Source organism: Balaenoptera musculus, chromosome X (assembly GCF_009873245.2).
Source record: "Balaenoptera musculus isolate JJ_BM4_2016_0621 chromosome X, mBalMus1.pri.v3, whole genome shotgun sequence".
In the NCBI taxonomy this organism is placed as follows: Eukaryota; Metazoa; Chordata; class Mammalia; order Artiodactyla; family Balaenopteridae; genus Balaenoptera; species Balaenoptera musculus.
In genome coordinates this window covers 39,099,840-39,119,384 of record NC_045806.1, presented here as the reverse complement: position 1 = coordinate 39,119,384, position 19,545 = coordinate 39,099,840, and the positions used below count along the sequence as shown (strand labels likewise).

General features: G+C 40.5%; 1 protein-coding gene across 4 annotated transcripts in view; it reads right to left on the bottom strand.

Moving 5' to 3' along the window:
- The window catches only part of KDM6A (lysine demethylase 6A), a 207,496-nt gene extending 189,661 nt beyond the window's left edge, over window positions 1-17,835 (bottom strand). For 2 of the 4 annotated variants that reach the window (XM_036840299.1, XM_036840298.1), the window contains exons 1-2: window positions 17,040-17,834; window positions 16,762-16,825 (exon numbers count right to left, since the gene is read on the bottom strand). In XM_036840299.1, coding sequence (XP_036696194.1) covers window positions 16,762-16,825; window positions 17,040-17,206 — 231 coding nt within the window. In that variant the 5' untranslated portion in view covers window positions 17,207-17,834. Of the gene's footprint in view, window positions 1-16,761; window positions 16,826-17,039 lie in introns of all 4 variants that reach the window. The other 2 variants (XM_036840297.1, XM_036840300.1) reach the window with 2 other exon arrangements.
- Window positions 17,836-19,545: the final 1,710 nt, after the last annotated feature.

Sequence of the window (19,545 nt, the reverse complement as noted above, 5' to 3'; positions counted from 1 at the left end):
CCACACCCACCCATCAGTGAGACTGAATAAAGAAGCCAAGCAAGATGAAGCAGCCGACAATCCGCTTCATCCATTCTCTGGGTGCCAGTGGTGCCCAGAGAGAACTGAGCTTCCACCACCCACCACTTGGCTTCAACTCAGGGGAAGTGGTAAAAAGTGGGGAGCTTCTGCTCCATCCTGCAGCATCAGAGTGGTGTGAGTTAGCCCTCCACTTATTTCTTGCTGAGAAGCGTGACCCATCAGGAAGCTGATCTTACACCCCCCACTCAGAGAAAACCACGTGGTGTAAACTGGTGCCCAACTTTTGCCAGGAAGACTATCAGTGAGGACAAGGGGAGAGCTGAACTTGCATCCCATCAGTCTGCACCAAGACAGTATGATTCAGTGCTCTACTTTTACCAGGGTGGTTGTCAGTAGAGCTCAAGTCAGGAACTGAACATACACAGCCACCCAGTCCTGGCACTACACCTCAACAAGAAGATTGCCTACCATAAAAAAAAGGAATAGGGTCCTGAGTTCTCATAACATGATAACCAAAATGTCCAGGGTACAACTGAAAATCACTCACCATACCAAAAGCCTGGAAAGTATAAAGTGAAGAGAGAAAACTATCAACAGATGCAACACTGAGATGAACCAGCGTTTTGATGAATTATCTGACAAAGATTTTAAAGTAGTCAACATAAATGCTTCAGCAAGCTATTACAACTGCTCTTGAAACAAATTAGAAAATGGAAAGTCTCAGGAAAGTTATTTTAAAAGAACCAAATGGAAATTATAAAACTAAAAAATACAATAACCAAAATAAAAATTCTCTGGATGGACTAAACAGTAGAATGGAAGTGAAAGACAACAGAGATAGTGAACAGATCAATAGAATTTAGCCAACCTAAATGAGAAAATAGACTGGGGGGGGGGGGGCGGGTGGTAGCAAAAACAGCCTCAGGGTCCTATGAGCCAAAAACAAAAGAGCTAAGATTCTTACCAGAGTCCCAGAGGAAGAGAAGGTGGGACTTAAAACGTATTCTATGATATAATGACTAAAAGCTTCCAAACTTTGGTGAAACACATTAACCACAGAAAGAAAAAACTGGAAGAACCCCAAAATAAAACTAAAGATATCCACACCAAAATACATCATAACATCTGAAAACTAAAGACAAAGAAAAATTCTTGAGAGCAACCAGAGAAAAACGATGAATTACTTACAGGGGAACACAGATTCTAATGACAGAAAATTTCTGATCTGAAACTATAGACAACAGAAGGAAATAGCACATTTTTCCCATACTGAAAGAAAAGAACTGTACCTTGTGAATTCTATATATGGCAAAAAAATCCTTCAGGAATGAAGGGAAATAAAGACAATCTCAGAAAAACTAAGAGAATTTGTTGCTAGCAAAGTTACCCTGAAAGGATGACTTAAAAAGTTCTCTAAATAGAAAGGAAATGAAAACAGAAGGCTGGGACTTCAGAAAGGAAAAAGAACATTGTAATAGATAAAATTGTAAGTATAATGAAACTATTATACAATGCATGAGTTTCATTAAATCATATTTGCTGGTTGAAGCAAAATTTATCATACCATCTGGTGTGATGTTCCATGTTACACAGAGAAAACACTTAAAAAAATTACATTTCAAAAGAGAGAGGGCAAGACTTCCCTGGTGGTGCAGTAGTTAAGAATCCGCCTGCCAATGCAGGGGACTAGGGTTCAATCCCTGGCCGGGGAAGATCCCACATGCCGTGGAGCAACTAAGCCCATGCACCACAACTACAGAGCCTGCACTCTAGAGCCTGCGAGCCACAACTACTGAGCCCACGTGCTGCAACTACTGAAGCCCGCGCACCTAGAGCCCGTGCTCCACAACAAGAGAAGCCACAGCAATGAGAAGTCAGCACACAGCAACGAAGAGTAGCCCCTGCTCTCCGCAGCTAGAGCAAACCCACGCACCACACACACCCAACACAGCCAAAAATAAATTTATTTTTTAAAAAAAGAGAGAGAGAGAGGGCAAAAGGACCTAAATGAAAGTAAAGGTCTGCACTTCACTCGAAGTGGTAAAACATCCATACCAGAAGATGGTGATAAATTACATATGAATATTCCAATCCCCAGAGCCACCACTAAGAAATCTGTACAAAGAGACACACTTAAAAACACTACAAATCAAGATGGAATCCAAAAAATATATCCAGATAAACCATAGGGAGGTAAGAAACAAGAAACAGAGAAATGAGAAAGAGGAAACAAACAAAAAATAATAATAATAAAACAGCACACTTAAGCTCTAACATATCAATAATTACCTTAAGTGTAAATAGTCTAAATACACCAATTAAAAGAGACAGGCAGAGTAGATTTTTTTAAATGATCTAGCAATACACTGTCCACACACACACACAAAAATCACTTTAAATACAATAGGTGAAGTGAAAGTATGAAAAAAAACCATGTAAATATTAATTTTTTTGAAAATGAAGCATAGCAATATTACTATTGATAAAGTAGACCTCAGAGCAAGTAAAATTACTAGTAATTTTAGCAAGACCAAAAGAGATACTACATAATGATAAAGGGAACAACCCACCAGAAGACATTACAATCCTAAATATGCACACAACAAATGACAGAACCTCAAAGTACAAGAAGCAAAAACTGATAAAAGGAAAACGGACAAATCCACAATTATACTTGGAAACTTGGCAACGCCACACTCTCAGCAATCGACAGAACTACCTGACAGAAAATCAGCAAGGATATAGAAGAACTGGACAATACAACCAACCAATAAGATCTAACTCTCATGTATATTAAAACTCCATCCAACAACAGAATACACATTCATTTCAAGCACTCATGCAACAGTTATCAAGATAGACCATATCCTGGATCATAAAACAGATGTCAACTAAGAGAATGAAAATTAGAGTCAATTCCCTAATCATAAAGGAATCAAGCTAAAAATCAGTGACAGTGAAAACAGGAAAATTGCCAAATCTCCAAATACGTATATAGAAACTGAGTAACACACTACTAAATACTCCATGAATCAAAGAGGAAACCTGAAGAGGAAACTTAAAAACACATAAAACTGAATGAAAATACAACATATAAGAACATGTGGTACACAACTAAAGTAGTAGAAATGAAAACTTACAGCACTAAATTTGTACATCAGAGAAAAAGAAAGGTCTCAAATCAATAATCCAAAAGACATGAATAGACATTTCACCAAAGAGGCTATTCAGCCGGAAAATAAGGACATGAAGGATATTCAACATCACTAGCCTTTAGGGAAATGCAAAATAAAACCACAATGAGCTATCACTACACACCTATCAGAATGTGGAAAATAAAAAACAGTAATAACACCAAAGGCTGGCAAAGGTGCAACAAAGCTAGAACACTGGTGGGAACTGCTGATGGGAATGTAAAATGGTAGAGCTGCTCTGGAAAACACTTTGGCATTTTTTTATAAAACTAAACAAGCAACAATCAGCAATTGTACTCTTGGGCATTTATCCCAGAGAAAACTTATGTTCACAAAAACACCTGTACACAAATGTTCATAGCAGCTTTATTTGCAATAGCCAAAGACTAAAAATAATTCAAGACATCCTTCAATGGGTAAATAGTTAAAGAAACTGCGGTACATCAATAACATGGAATAATACTCAGCAATAAAAAGGAACAAACTATACATACAACAACTTGGATTAATCTCCAGGAAGTGCTACTGAGTGAAAAATGGTAATCCCAAAAGGATACATACTATTTATATAACATTCTTCAAATGACAGAACTATAGAAACGGAGAACAGATCAGTGCTTGCCAGGGGTTAGGAACTGGGGTGGGGGGGGGGGTGTGAATATGGCTATGAAGGACAACATGATGGATACTTGTGGTGATGAACAGGTCTGTACCTTGACTCTATCAATGTCAATATCCTGGTCGTGATATTGTACTAGATCTGTTATTACTTACAACTGCAAGGTGAATCTACAATTATTTTAAAATAAAGTCAATTTTTAAAAAGCCAGTAGAAAAAAATTTCCATTTACAGAAATGTATTCATGATAGCCAATCTGTCACGTGTTTGTCCACTTCTGTTAAGGACAACGAAGTCCAACAAAACAAAGCAAGAGCCAAAAAACATACATCAGATTAGCAAGGGCTCCATCTTTTCCTCCAGATTTTCAGGACCCAGCTACCTCTTTTCACAGAATCATGACTATTAAAGGGTTGGATAATCTTTACAGATAACTTAACAGTAAATTTTATCCTTTGATATCTGAATGCTGTCTACAACATCCTGGCCAAGTAGTGTCAATCAGCAAACTTGAACATCTTCAATGACAGAGGACCCACTTCATTTATCTATCCATTAATAGATAAATACTTTGAAAAAGCATTACAAAAAATGTTTCTCCTTAAGAGTTATACCCTGAATCTAACTTACAAACTCCAAGTCTATCTTTTTAACTGACAGGCTTACAATAAAAATATAATCATAATATACTCATACACATACATACACACACACGAGCAAAATTCAACAATAAAAGTTTACATTCAATAGATCAGAAAATGCCTCAATGCCAATTCTTGCTACTTTTAGGGAAACTGAGGGGCCTTACTCATCCTTGTAACACACAAATGCCCAGTACCTAATAGTATGTATCTAATATGACATTTCTTATCAATTCACATCTGAGAATTCATTTAGCCCTGTCATGAGTTCCTAGGAAACAGGTAAATACACAGTGATTATACCCACCTTCTAGAATTAGAAACATCAGATCTGACCTAAGAAATAACTACCCCAACTATAAGAAATAAATAATCTGTATAAAGAAGTCAAAACACTAACCATTAATAAATAAGGCCAACTTTCAAATCAAAGACTAACTGAATAATTTATCATGTGAGACTAACAAAAACATACAACTCTCAGTTCCATTATGTGCCTGCATTCGTTTCTGGTCTTGAAGCCTTGAGGCTGAAATCAAAGAAAATTACAATCCAGAACTGTGCCCTCCTTCTGGGTCAAAATCTTTAAGAATTGAGTCAATCCTAAAAATTCAAATGAACCACCACCTAGAATTCTGATGCTAGATAGTCACTTTGGAAATTCTTAATCCCTAGCCGTTCATCTTAACAGACGGTGAAACTGGGGACTATAAGAATTAAGCAACTTCACAAAGTAGGCAGCAGACTCAAACACCAGTCTTCAGTTTTCTGATCCACTGTTCTTCCCAGTATATCACACAGCCTCCCAATCAAGCCAGCATTTTAAGCACCCAGGCTGAGGAACAATTCTAAAGCCTATTAACTATGTTAAGGTAGTATGTGCTTACACCCATTTTTCCAGTTAGAGCAATAAGTTCTCTAGGGATCAGTCCACATTCTCTTCCCCCAGCACCCTTATAATCAATAGAGGAGAACTGGAGAGAATATGTGAAGTGGTCATAGAACACCACAAAACTGTGTGGTAAAATCCATACCATCTAAACCTAACCAATCCAGTGGTACTAAAGCTTTTCTTTCTTCTCAACACACTCCTACTGTTAACACCTCTACCCAAGAATAAAGTAAATTAAACTAACTGAAAATACTGGAGTCCACAGTTGGGATTCAAAGGGAACCAAACACTCCCCAAAATCATGTACAAAATGTATACAGCTACACTGACCCTCAAATGGCTAATAACCTCAAAAAACTAACGTACCACTGTTCTAACTCCACCGCCAGTCAATCTATAATGGAAATAGATATTCTGCTATAAGTTAGTAACACACTAGGCCCTGTACTGTTTATGACTAATCAAGAATACAAGTTTACCTATGTTTCCTTTTATATAATAAAAACTAAGAATAAGTCAAGAAGGTGAATGACTCCTGCAAATATAAGATATTAAATAGTATAAACTATGGCTACCTCTTTAAACATTCAGGGAAGTAAATTAAATTAGTATTCATGGAGACTGATAATCAGTCACACCAATAAAACCAAAATGTGAAGGCAAATTTTGCCACTTATTCCAACTGACAGTTCACGGCATATAAAATTAAGCAACTGTTATCTTAGTAAAACACATGTGAACATACTTTCAATTAAAACTTTTGCATGTTGAAGAATTTCTACCTTTCATACCCTATATAAAAGAAAAGTAACAGAACCTCAAAATCAAAATAACTTCATCACCCAAACCGATCGCCTCACCAACATCTCACTACTTGAATGAAAGAACTCTCAAACCCAAGACAATTCGATATAAAAACAAGTAATATTTTCATATGGCAAGCAGCAAAATTAACAAAGCATTTTAACAACTTGTATACGGTACCTCATTTGTGTGGGGAAAAAAATACAACAGAATATACAGGTGCTGAAATATGAAGTTACCCAACAAATCTTTTATCAATGGCTGCCTGAGAATAGGAACTAAATAACTGGAAGATGGTGTGGAAGAGAGATTTTCTTTTTACTGCAACATCCTTTACGTAACTTTTCAATTTTGTACTCTGCACAAGTATACCTATTCAAAAAAGCTGCATGAAGGTATTTCAAAAGAAAGATAGGATCATGGCTGCAATTAGAATGGTGGCAGTGAGGATGGAGAAAAACAAACAGATTTGAAATTTAAGATGTAGAAACGTCAAGATAGGGTGACTGTTAGGATGTGATAAGTTAAGAAAAAGAGGAGTTAAAAATGACTCTAAGGTTTCTGGCAAGGGTAGTGGTAAGCGTTATTTACTAAGGCAAGGAACATCAAAGACAATCATAAATTCAGCTTGCATATGTTCAGTTTAAGATGCCTTCAAGATACCCAGGTAAAGTAATCAAGTGGCATCAAGTGGGATCAAGTGGGAAGTATACATGCAACTTGGGAGCAGACAGAGTAAAAAAGATCTAGAACAGAATCTCCTTGCAAAGGAGACTGAGATGTGGTCAGAGATGCAGAAAGAAAGCCAAAGTAGTCAGATGTTAGGAAAGTCAGGGAAGGGTGTTTTCAAGAGATCTCAAACCTGCCTCTATCTCCCCCCTCATTCCTCAACTACAGCCTCACTTTAAAAATTATTTTCCAAGATGATAACATATATCTTGTACTGAGCACCTTCCACACCAGGCCCAATGCCAGGCACTTTACATATCTTCTTTTCCTAACACAAAATGCAATAGCCTGCCAGAAATCTATCACCACTTCCATTTTACAGATGAGAAAACTGAGCCTCTGAAAGATGAAATAATTTGCCCAAAGATCATATATCTAGTAAGTGGCAGAAGCAGAATTCTACTCTAAAATCCATGCAGTGCTATCTATCCATCAGTACTTCACAACTAGGTTCCTTTCTCCTCCACTTTATCCCTCACTGTAGCCAATACTATTCCCAGAAAATCTACTTCTGGTCATGTCACTTCCCCTGATTAGAGAGTTGAGTTCAATGACTCCCCAAAACCTCCTATGGCCTACAGTGATGGGGGCCTTCACATGCTCAATTACCTCCTCCCAATGCCACTAAGACACCCTACCCTCTCTCTGTCCACACTAAATTATTCACAATTCCTCAAACACCATTTAACTTCAATACCTCCAACTCTACCTTCTTTTTCCTCTTGTTCAACTTCTTTCTATTCGTGTTTGATAACCACGGCCAAAATGTCATTACATTTTTGTGCAGTTTCTCTTACCCACTTCTCCAGTCTAAACTAACTGCTCCAAAATGTTGGGAATTTGTGTGGATAGCTTAAATTACCCATAATCAAAAGTTTTAAATGTTTTAATTGCTCCATCATTTGAGAGCTCATAGCACTTTGCATATACCTTGATTATGGTACTTACTACATCATATGGTCACTCCGTCTGTCTATCTCTCTCCACAGACTGCAGGGGCAGAGGCCAAGTATTACTTGTTGCCCCAGGACTTGGCAGAGTCCCTCACTCACAGCAGTTCAGCAAACGTCTCACAAATCAATCAAGCAAAGTAAAAGCTTTTCTACTTCTCATTCTGACACTTGAAATTCAAAAACCTAAAACATTTAACTATTGTATCTTAAAAACAAATTTTCCGGGCTTCCCTGGTGGCGCAGTGGTTAAGAATCCGCCTGCCAATGCAGGGGGCACGTTAGAGCCCTGGTCCGGGAAGATCCCACATGCTGTGGAGCAACTAAGCCCGTGCGCCACAACTACTGAGCCTGCGCTCTAGAGCCCACGAGCCACAACTACTGAGCCCGTGAGCCACAACTACTGAGCCTGCACTCTAGAGCCCGTGCTCTGCAACAAGAGAAGCCACCGCAATGAGAAGCCCACGCACCACAATGAAGAGTAGCCCCCGCTCTCCACAACTAGAGAAAGCCTGTGCACAGCAACGAAGACCCAACGCAGCCAAAAATAAATAAATAAAATAAATTTTTTTTAAATAAAATAAATAAATTTACCCTAAATATATAAACTATCCAAACAGACTCAAGCAACTAAGATTCATAAAGTTCTTAGGAAAAATTCTCTCTTCTGTCACGTATTATGTAATATTCTATTACAGAATTCTACCACAATATTAAAATACAAACTCACACATATTCAGCTAAATATCTGCTTTCTACTCATTTCCCAGGCAACTAATTCTTAGCTTCCAAATGGCAAAAAAAAAAATCAAGGCCCATGGATATCTGATATTAAGAACTTATTTTATGTGTAATAAAGGCACTGTGGCTATGTTTCAGAGACAAACTGAAATATCTATGGATTAAATGATGTGACTCATATGAGATTTCCTTCACAATAATGGCAGTGAGGGGCAAAATACAGATGAAACAAGACTGGTTACGAGTTGAAAATTGTTGAAGCTGGGTAATGACTGGTGAGGGTTGGTTGGTTGATTTTCTCTGCTTTTGAAAATGTTGGAAATTTTCCCTAATACACTGTTTTTTTAAAAAGAGAAAGATCTAACGAACATAATGTAATAGATCTAGTCTAAAAACAATCCTTTATCTAAAAAGGTTTCTTCCACTGTTCTAAATTAAAATAAATTAGATGACCTCATGCAATACTCTTAACAAAGCCCAACCTTCTTCCTGAGAATAAACTTAGCAGTAGCATCTTTTATTTACTCTAACACAGACAAAATACTACCACAGACAAAACCACAAAAAGAATACAAGAACACATTCACAACAGAATGATGTCAGTCTTAGCAACGTAGAGAAGTACAGAAAAAATATAATAAAAGGAAGAAATAGTAAGAGAAAATAAAACCTTATAGAAGAAAGTGGCAAACGGCCATAACTTGGCTGAGAAACCTAAAACTATCTAAATAAGAGATTACTCCCACCCTTCCAGGTTACAGTTTTTAATTAGGTCCCAAATGTAAGCCCGGGCCAACTCAGGCCCAAAAATAAAGTCATCAATGAAACAGATGCTAAAGACCAAAATGAAGAATGAGTACAGCAACTATAACAAAGTCATGTAAATAAAATGCAAAGAAATAAGACCAGGGTGAGGGCAGCAAAAAGAAAATAAGAAAGAAATAGGACCAAATAGGGTACACACCTCTACTTCATTTACCCCTATCCCCACTGAAGGACCATCAAGACGAGAAGTATCCCAACTTGACAACAAGGTATTCACAGGTATCTCTAACTACACGCCGTAGTATAAAATCCATCTTTAATCAACCAAAATATAATTCTGGCATACTCACTATCAGTGTGCTTATTTTATTATTTTTAAGGTAATGCATGTCTATGGTTAAAATAACAACAACAAAAAAAGCCCACAGTGGTACAGAAATCTGTTTAAAATCTCCCCTCCTGGGGCTTCCCTGGTGGCGCAGTGGTTAAGAATCCACCTGCCAATGCAGGGGACACGGGTTTGAGCCCTAGTCCGGGAAGATCTCACGTGCCGCAGAGCAACTGGGCCCGTACGCCACAACTGCTGAGCCCGCGAGCCACAACTACTGGGCCTGCGTGCCACAACTACCGATGCCCGCATGCCTAGAGCCCGTGCTCCGCAACAAGAGAAACCATCGCAATGAGAAGCCAGTGCACCACAACGAAGAGCAGCCCCCGCTCATCACAACTAGAGAAAGCCCGCGCATGCAGCAAGGAAGACCCAAAGCAGCCTAAATAAATAAATAAAATAAATCAAAATTTAAAAAATAAAAAATAATAAAATCTCCCCTCCTCCTCACCCTAGAGCCACTTTGTACTCCAAGATGATCATTATTCAAATACTTCTTGAGTATCCTTCCAAAACTTTGTCAGAGAATTTCCTAAACTGACCCATGAACACTCAATTCAAGGATCTCAAGTTAGGAACTCATAACAAAGGTAAATATTACTACAAAATGAGATCAGAGAGGGACAGAACACACAGCAGATGATCCTTTGAACATATGCTAAAAGCTAAAATCTGATTTTAAATCATGTGTTCCTCAACAAAATTAAAAGATTGCTTGCTGATAAAGAAGTCAAGAAACACCATCTCCAAGAAACACAATCAAGAAATAAGCCCCACCCTATTAACAAGAGACATTCTACTGAGGCCCAATCTAGGATAGAACTTTGAAACTCAATTTACAACTGCCCCAAGAGTAAACTAACTGAAAATGGGGATCCAAGAAAGCAAATAGTGTTTTTGCAGGAGCCATCAATGTCCTGCCCATCTCCAGCACTACCCATCTAGGGAAAGAAGGTGCAGATCACAAGAGTCCCCAGCATGAGGAGCTAAGAGCTGGGTCTTTCTTTCTCTTCTGGGGTCTGGTGTTCAAAGTGCATAATTTGTTGAAACATGTGCCTAGATAAATGGAAAAGGCTATCTGTAAATTAAGCTAGCCCAGAAGCCACTGTGCAATTATCTCACAAATGTGAATCCCCCCCCATTTAACTCATATTACAAAACCTGAATGAAATAATTGAGTTTTAAATGTCTGACACAGAATGTTACATAATATAAATTCTCATTAAATGTTTTAAGAAAAAAATTAAATGAAATACACATCAGGATACAGTGAGTCTCATGTGCTTTCATTAATTTTAACCTAGCAACTATCAGTTAACTTTTGAAGTTAATTCCAGTAATCTAAAATCCAGGGGCTGTTAGTTAACTTCTGAAATTCCCAAATCAGGAATACACAGTCCAGAATAGTTAAATCTAAAAATGAGAGACATGAGGAAGACAGGAGCCATGACAGCACTCTACAAAGGCAATGGTTCTCCTGCCTTTACTTCAGTCAGGAGAATGTGTTAGGTAGCATAAGGAATGTCAGAAGTAAGTTTTCATCAGTGAAATGAACGATGTCCAAGTTAATGTGGCTTGGCTAGAAATACTGTAAAGGCGTCTCCACCTCTGCATGAACAGGGTCTAAGAATCAGCAAATCCAGGATCCCAATACTCTCCAGAATGCACGCATACTCTGAGAGTCCCATTCAGCCCTGTGTTCCACCACTGATCAGGTGATTCTGGGGCTAATGCCTACTGCTGCTAACATATTGCTACATGTGCCTCCAAAGCACCTTTCCAGCAAGGTCCTTGATAGACTACCTACAAGGACAAAGAGCTGAGACTTCCGTTGTCAAGCTTCACCAACAGGTTCCTGTGACTGCTTTTGTGCATGTTTGCTAATCAATGTTTTTATGGGTGGCAAAAAAAGAAAGAGCCATTCTAACTTGAAAATTGTTAAATTGACCTTTATCATAAGCTTTCAGGATACTTCATACTTTTCTTCTGCCACTGATGTTTTTGTGATAGTCATCCTTATACTTATATCTCACCCTTTTAGGGAACTGTAAGTTTTCAATGCAGACAAGGGATATCTATGTTATCTCATATTCACTGCATAGAAGACTTGCATTCAGTGTACTCAAATATTTGTTTCTCTAATTTACTATCGACAAATTACAAACCAGTATAGAAAACTGATACAATTATATGTGAAGCTTCAGTATGAGTACGTAAGACTGTCAGTTATATATTCATTAAATAAACTCCATTAATTAACTAGTCCACAAATACATGTGGGTCTTAAATAACCTAACCACCATTTCAATTCTTAGACAATCTAGTGGTGTTTTTGTAACATAAATTAGTTCTCTGGATACATTTAAAAGATATGAATAATGCACAGTCACTAACATCAATTTCAAAGAGCTCAAAGCATCAAAATGAGTTTCAAAGTAAAATAAACTTAACCAAAAAAAACCTTTTCAAATCTGCAAAATAATACTGGTATTACATAAATAAAAACTAAATGTTACATAATCAAGTCAGAAAAAGATATTTTTACTCTGTAGCTAGCAAAGCACTGAACCTTCACCTTGGTTCAAAGTGCATGGCCCACCATTCCACTTTACCATCTACATCACAGAAACTCATCTCTCCCGCAGTTTTTCTTAACAACCTGAAATATATAGAAGTGGCAGACAAATGTTCCCTAGTCATTTCAATTTGTAACCGAGTCTACAGAAAAGAGCTATTGGGGCGGGGCGGGGGGGGGGTGGGTTCAGAACTTAAAAAGCGCATGTTTATATGTTCCTGCAATTCTAATGTGTGGCCAGATAAGCAAGCATTTTCTATAATCTCTTAACTATAGCTTTATTACCAGGAATGTATCAAAATCTTAGGAAATGTATAGTAACTGCATGAGACTTTGTCCGGGTAAATAATAATGACTATAATTGTTTACAAGACAACTTTCCAAACTAGAAAATACTTTTTAAGATGCATCATATTAAAGACCTAATTTTCAAACAAAAAAGTATGACATTATTCTGTGGTTACTTTTGTAACCCAAACACTAATCTCCTTTAGCACTGAAAATGAATATATTCCTTTAAGTGCCAGCAAACAAAACACACACATAATACAGCATAATTTTAAACATCAACATCCAAATATTATAGTATTAAAAAGCCACCTCTACAACTAACCTAATAATTTTCCCTTACCGTCTACATGCAAGCGAACCAAATTTAGGAAAATACATGCTTTAATGGACCTTAAACTACTTCCACTGCCCCCAAAATTTTAAATTCCAACTATTTTCATACTAATTATCTCCTAGGAAAAAAAGCACATACATTTTATTTTTTTAGACACATACATTTTAAAATGGTAGACAATCCATAACTACTTCTAAGTATTCTACATAATCTTTCTATTGATTAAAAGAATTACAAAAGAAAAAAAAATCCCAATAAGAGTATTTAATACAAACTTAAAAATGATATAGATACTTCAAAGTGAACAACTATGTATTTTAGCAATAGTTCCCTGACAAAAGATTCCCCAACCCTTTAGCATTATATAACTACTATAAATACATATAGTATTACTATATTCATGCTATATATTACTATATATTATTTTTTAACTCAAATCCTTATTAACTGAAAACAAGATTAATCCAAAAGATTTTCAAAAATGTACTACAAGTGTCACCATAGTTAATTTCTGTTGAAATGTTTCACTTCTTAATTACTTTTCAGTAACTCCACTATAATTAAAAAAATAAGAATCTTGAATTATGTTACCAAAAGATGGTCAGCATTAGTTTAAAGAGAAAAGTAATCAAGATCAGCTATATTTCAAGAACTCTGATTAAACAACCACTTGCTGTTTACAATCTTTTAAAAATATTTTAAAGGTATTACTGCAAAATAATATACTGTATTACTAATTTCTTTTTCATCCAAAACCCCAAGCACTGTATATCAAACGGCAATCATTCAAACAAAAATTCTTTCAATGACTCCAATATAAATTAATCTCACAAATGCATTCAGAGACTAAGAGAAATCAGCAGTTTAGACAAAGTATTCTCACCTAGAAAAGGTACATAACGAGTTTACGGGCAAGTAAGAGATAGTTATTATTAAACGTTTTAAACTTTCCAAATCTTTTAAGTCAAGAGTTAACCTTTTTAAAAACCTACTAATTGAAATTTAAAAACTTGAAAGAAGATCCAATAATGTATAGGAATAAGAATTTTTGAAAGCAAGTAGTAATAGCTAAATTTCTGTCAAAAAAAAAAAGTTATACAAGGTGCAGACTAAATTTGTTGGGGGGTCGGGGTGGAGGGGTGGTAATGAGAAAAATCATTGCTAAAAAGAGAATCCTGGGAGTTATTTAATTCCAGTATCTGCTCTTAGGTAAGTAGCCGGAACCTACCCCAACAAAGAAAAGCCAACTCTTATTTTTAAGACTTTCAGACAATAAGAATTCTGAAACTAACACAGCTCAACATTCCACAAAAAACATACTGTTTACCAGGGCTGTGCAAAAGATGGATGACACTAAATAATTCAATACTTCCTATAGCAGGACTCCAGCTCCTTCATTCTATTCAGAATCCAATTCAAACACATGGTGCGAGGTTATATAATATCAAGCTTTACATTACACATTTCACTGGTATGTTCGAGCTCACAAGGACGCAACCATGAATTGCATGCAGTTGCAAGCACATTCTCTAGAATGTTTTATTTTAATGTTAAGGCTAAGAAGCCTTGACCTAAATAGGTAGGACCTCACAAGCATGGGGTCTGAAGTAAAGAAGAACCTTTTTTCTTTAGTTCCACAAAACACTTACTAATCAAATTACCCAGTATTTTATGAAGCCTTCATTCTTCCACAAAACATAATGAAGCTTTGCAAGTTTCTCATTTATAAGATGTTGCTGTATTCAAACATCAAGAAAGTAATGCACTTGCACAAAAATATACCTGAATATGTTCAGTTCTTTTACAATTTAAACTCAATAGTGCATAATAACTGCAGGGTTCAATATTACAATCTGAAATACAATGTTAAGCACAACCCACTGTGAATCCATCTAAATACAAGCATTCTGAGACATGAAATCAAGTAGCATTTTACACATTATCCACATAAAACATCAGATTCCATTTATTTCTTCATTACCATAACCAAAAGCCGTAGCCTTGGCCAAACTTTTCCAAATGCATTATCTTTGCAAACAATTTTACCAACCTCCTATTAGATCGGCAATAATCACTCCAAAATAAAATAATGCTTCTTAAATTTAAATATTTTGCTTAATCTTTTGGAATGACAACTTGGACAGTAGTGGAGTATTTTTAAATAAAATATTTTAAATACTCAGGTTGAAAAAAAATTTCAAGGCTTAGGTCATTTATGCTTAAATCATTTCAGAGCTAGTCGCTATTCATTTTTCCAGCAATAATTTTAATGAAGCCAATTAATACTTACATAGTCAAAGTTTAATTCAACTTTTCTCTATGGGTCAAAGGGACTGGGCTTACTGAAAAGGATTATTTCAGTTTAGCTTTCTGGTCATTATTTGTATTTGAAACCCCTTACACTTAAGTTATTCTGAAACAAAAACATAAGTGTAATGACAGATAAAAGGAATTAGTGACTCTCCTAAACCAAACTACAGACAAATATTAGGGACAACTAAATTTTTTTTTTTAATCAACTTAAGAATAAAATGCAAGGCTTTAGTCATTTCAAACTTCCTTCTCAATTGCAACAATAAAGCTAGGTGTCAAATGCAAAGCCACTGATTTCGGCTAGAAAAGCAAATGTCTAATGGATGCAACACCTATCCCAGCACACTCCAAGTTTCACGGTCCCAATTAAGAAGCAAGCATCCAAATATCATTTCGATCAGATTTTGGTCAAAAGACACAAACTGATGCAGACAGATCGAGACTCCAGTGCCTTTGTTCAATAGCTTACGGATGGGTAACTAAATGTGCTACAGGTTGATAAGCATTTACCAGGCTTATGAATGCTGCTTCCAAGCTTGAGAAAGGTACAGGAATTCTAGATGCAAATAATCTTGGATAATTTTTATTAAACACCACCGAGCTACACACTCCGAAGGAGAGGCCTATTCATCGCTACTATTTATTTCCATGTTTACCTCTCCTCCCTCCCCCAAACCCCCCCCTTCACTTTCTCCTCCCACCCTGTCCCGCCATCTTGGGCCGACAGGAGCAGCCATTACTTAACTAAATGACAGTGCCAACAACTTTCCACACAAATAAACAGAAACTGCACCCCGAATTCCCCCCTGGCCTCCCCTGCCAGATAGGCAGGAAACGAGGCTCCAAGAAAAAAACACATTCACAAGTAACTACAGGATTTCTATGGCCGAAAGACCCAAAAAGTAAACAAGTCACCTAACTTCAGGTAAAACACCATACCCCTCGAGATGCATGTCAACAGACCCATGCAAACTCTTCACCGCCCTAAACTACGTGCAACTTCCCCCTTCTGGGAGCGGGGACACAAGAAAGCCCCAAACGTTGGGTTAACAGACTTCCCGAACAGCCTGCCTGGAGGAAAAGAATAAAAACCACGGGAGGCAAGTTAACTCGGCAATGCGGGGAAATCTGCACACATTTACAAGCCCTTTTGACCCTAGGCAGGCACCTCGGAGCGATCATCGGTCGCCCCTCCCAAAGCCGTAAAATAACAGGCAGTTTTGTCGACCCAGTTGAGCTCGGCCCCAAAGCGCTGCCGTCTCTGTTCCTCCAGCTACGAGAGGAGAGGGCGATTTCGCAAGGGAGCGAGAGAGGGATCCGGGGGTGTGTGTGTGTGGGGCGGGGGGGGGGGGGGGCAGAAGCAGGAAATAGTTTTCCGGAAGCCCCTCGGCCCTCGTTCGCGGCCACAATGAGCGCTGGCCGGGCCGCGGGGCCGCGGGGTTCGGGGCGAGCGGGGCGCCGGCCGGGGGGACCGTGTCCGCGCTCCGGCCCGCAGCTGCCTTACCTTGCCCAGCAGGGCCTTCGTTCTGGCGCCATCTTCATGAAACCTCACGAAACCGAAGAAGCGGCTGTGGAGAGAGACACACGCGGCTCGTTAAAGGTCCAACAGCACCACCGACCCATCCCTGCCCGAGCCCGAGGCCCCGGCGGCGGCTACGGCACCGAGAGCGCCAAGCCAAGGTGCTCGCCCCGCCGCCGCCAGAGGCGAGCCGCGCTCCGGCCTCCCCGGAGAGCGGCGCCAACCCGTCCGGAGCCGACCGGGCGGGTGACGGCGGCCCGTACCTGTCCAGTCCGCCGAGCGCCTCCCTCTCCTCGGCTGTCAGGCTCGGGGACGCCTCCTCGCTCTCGCCGCTCGCTTTTCCCGCCGCCATTTTCTTTTCCTCATCACCGAAAGCGGCGGCGGCGGCGGCAGCGGCGGCGGTAGCGAGCGACACTCCGCAGGATTTCATGGAAACGCAGCGAATTCACAACTCCGACGCCGACACCTCCCCCCGGGCCGGGGCCCACAACGACGCCCCCAATCTCCGCGCGGGACCGGCACACCAACTTTATCGCCGCCTCCTCCTCCGCCGCAGGCGGCAGCGACGAAAAATCCCAACGCGGCGGCGGTGAAGGCGGCGGCGGCAGGGGCTGCGGAGCCCCCGGGTCGGCAGCGGCAGCGGCTCGGCTTGTAGGGTCACATCGCGGGAGCGGGCGAGGGGCAGCCACGGGCGGAGATGGCGGGAACGGCCGGAGCGTGCGGGGTTGAGGGACGCGGGGGGATTCGTTGGAGACACAAACTTCCCCGGCACCAGCACAAAGTTGTTGTAATTGTGTCACACAGCGAACCCCACGCCGCCGCCGTGACTCCCCCCCTCCCCGCCCGGCCGGCGCCGCCAATCAGCGTGGCCCGCTCGCTTCACGTGACCTTTGTTGACTCACGTCAGCCGTGGCTCCACTCAACTTGCTAGCTGCCCGAGCCCCGCCCACCGAGGCCCCCACCGACAGGGAGCGGGACGCACGCCAATTCTGGCCGGTGGTTGGCTGCTGGGCCCGTCCGTCCGAGGGAAGGGTTTGTCCTCGAGAGGGAGCAGCCGATTAGGTTGTGCCAGTTAAATACACTGGGGTAGAGAATGGAGGGTCCGGGCTGTGTCACCTCGGGAGCCGCGGCGGGCTCGGGAGGGGGAGGGGAGCGGTGGGGAAGGGCGAGGTCCGGCACCGCCCGCGGCGGGCGCGAGCAATGAGCGAGGACGCCATAGACGGCCTTTGCCTGCCCGGGAGCTCGGTGGTGGGCCCAGACCGCGGCTCCGGCATCCTGCGCTTTGGGGGTCCCGGGCCCCGGAGGGCCTGATAAGGGTCGCGTCGCCGGGAGGCGGCGCACGGGCCCTGACCTCCGCCCTCCGAAGAAGGCGCACACTTTTGGCACCACTGGAAGTAATGGCCTCCGCGAGGAGCGCGCTCGGGCAGCGGCTGCTGGCCCCCTGCTCCGCGGCTCAGGCGCCGCCCTAGGCCAGTTGTGCGCTCCCGGCCCCGATCCCCTCGCTCGCGCCGCAAGTGAAGGGGGAAAGGTCCCCTGACCCCCGGCCGGAGGGAATGAAGAGTCACCCACGGGGGTCTGGCTCGCTGACCATAGCTCCCCACCGCCAAAGGTCTGTTGGCGGCACTTTGGGTCCAAAGTTTCATGCCACCTGTGTTTTATCAGTAGTTCATTATAGTGTTGTAAGAAAAAGCAATGACGAAAAATTGTTAAGCGAGATCTCCAGAGTGTTGGTTTCTACTGCTCTGATCTCAGTGGGGCCTTCATGGAAGAGTTCGGGCTGCTTGTAGACAAGCCTGAGAGAAGGCATAATTAAGATAGTGAAGCTTGCAGCCCAGAAAACCCTTTTCTACCTCCCACAACATGTCTTACGCAACAGTAACACTTTCTTGTTCTGACCGCGTCACAGATGCAAATAAAAGTCACTGGTCTGCCTTTCAATCCATAGGATAATTGGGAGAAAAAGAAAACATGCCTTCGGTCTATTACTCTTTTCAAAAGACAAATTTAATAAGATATGTCTCATATAACAGATCTGTTACAGGGCACACCTCCAGTCGTCAGGGATAGGAAAAAAATTAATGGACATACGAAGACGAGGTTTCCTTTATAGACATGGACTCTATTTTCAATAATGTAACCAATAAACAAGGTATATTCAACTTGGATGTTAAACTATAAGGAAGACAATTCAGTGCTGACTCAGTAATCCTAGCAGTATTCAGTGAGAAGCTATGGAAATCCCAACTGATTTTGCACACAGTTTTAAATTGTTCCCCTGAGACTAGTAACTAGACTAACAAACTATAGTTTTATATGGATTATATTTCAGGTTTAATTACTTTCTCTGAAACACCTCTTCCACTCTTTATGGTATTCCTTCCATTTTACTTGAATGGGTGAGTAACAGGGCTGAATATTTTCTGCAGCTAAATTAGCACATGCATTGTAAACTTTCTCACAACAGATGACCTTCAAAGCCCAGGAGATTTTGACACCACTATCTCCCCCCACAAACCACCATACACACACACACAAACACACACACTTAGACTTGCAAAAGCAGAGATAGAAATTCCGCCAGTATTTGGCAATCTTCCTGGAGCTGGTGGTTCTTTTTTTTTTTTTTTTTTATAAATTTATTTATTTATTTGTTTTTATTTTTGGCTGTGTTGGGTCCTCGCTGCTGCGTGTGGGCTCTCTCCAGCTGCGGCGCGCGGGGGCCACTCTTCACTGTGGTGCGCGGACCTCTCACTGCAGTGGCTTCTCTTG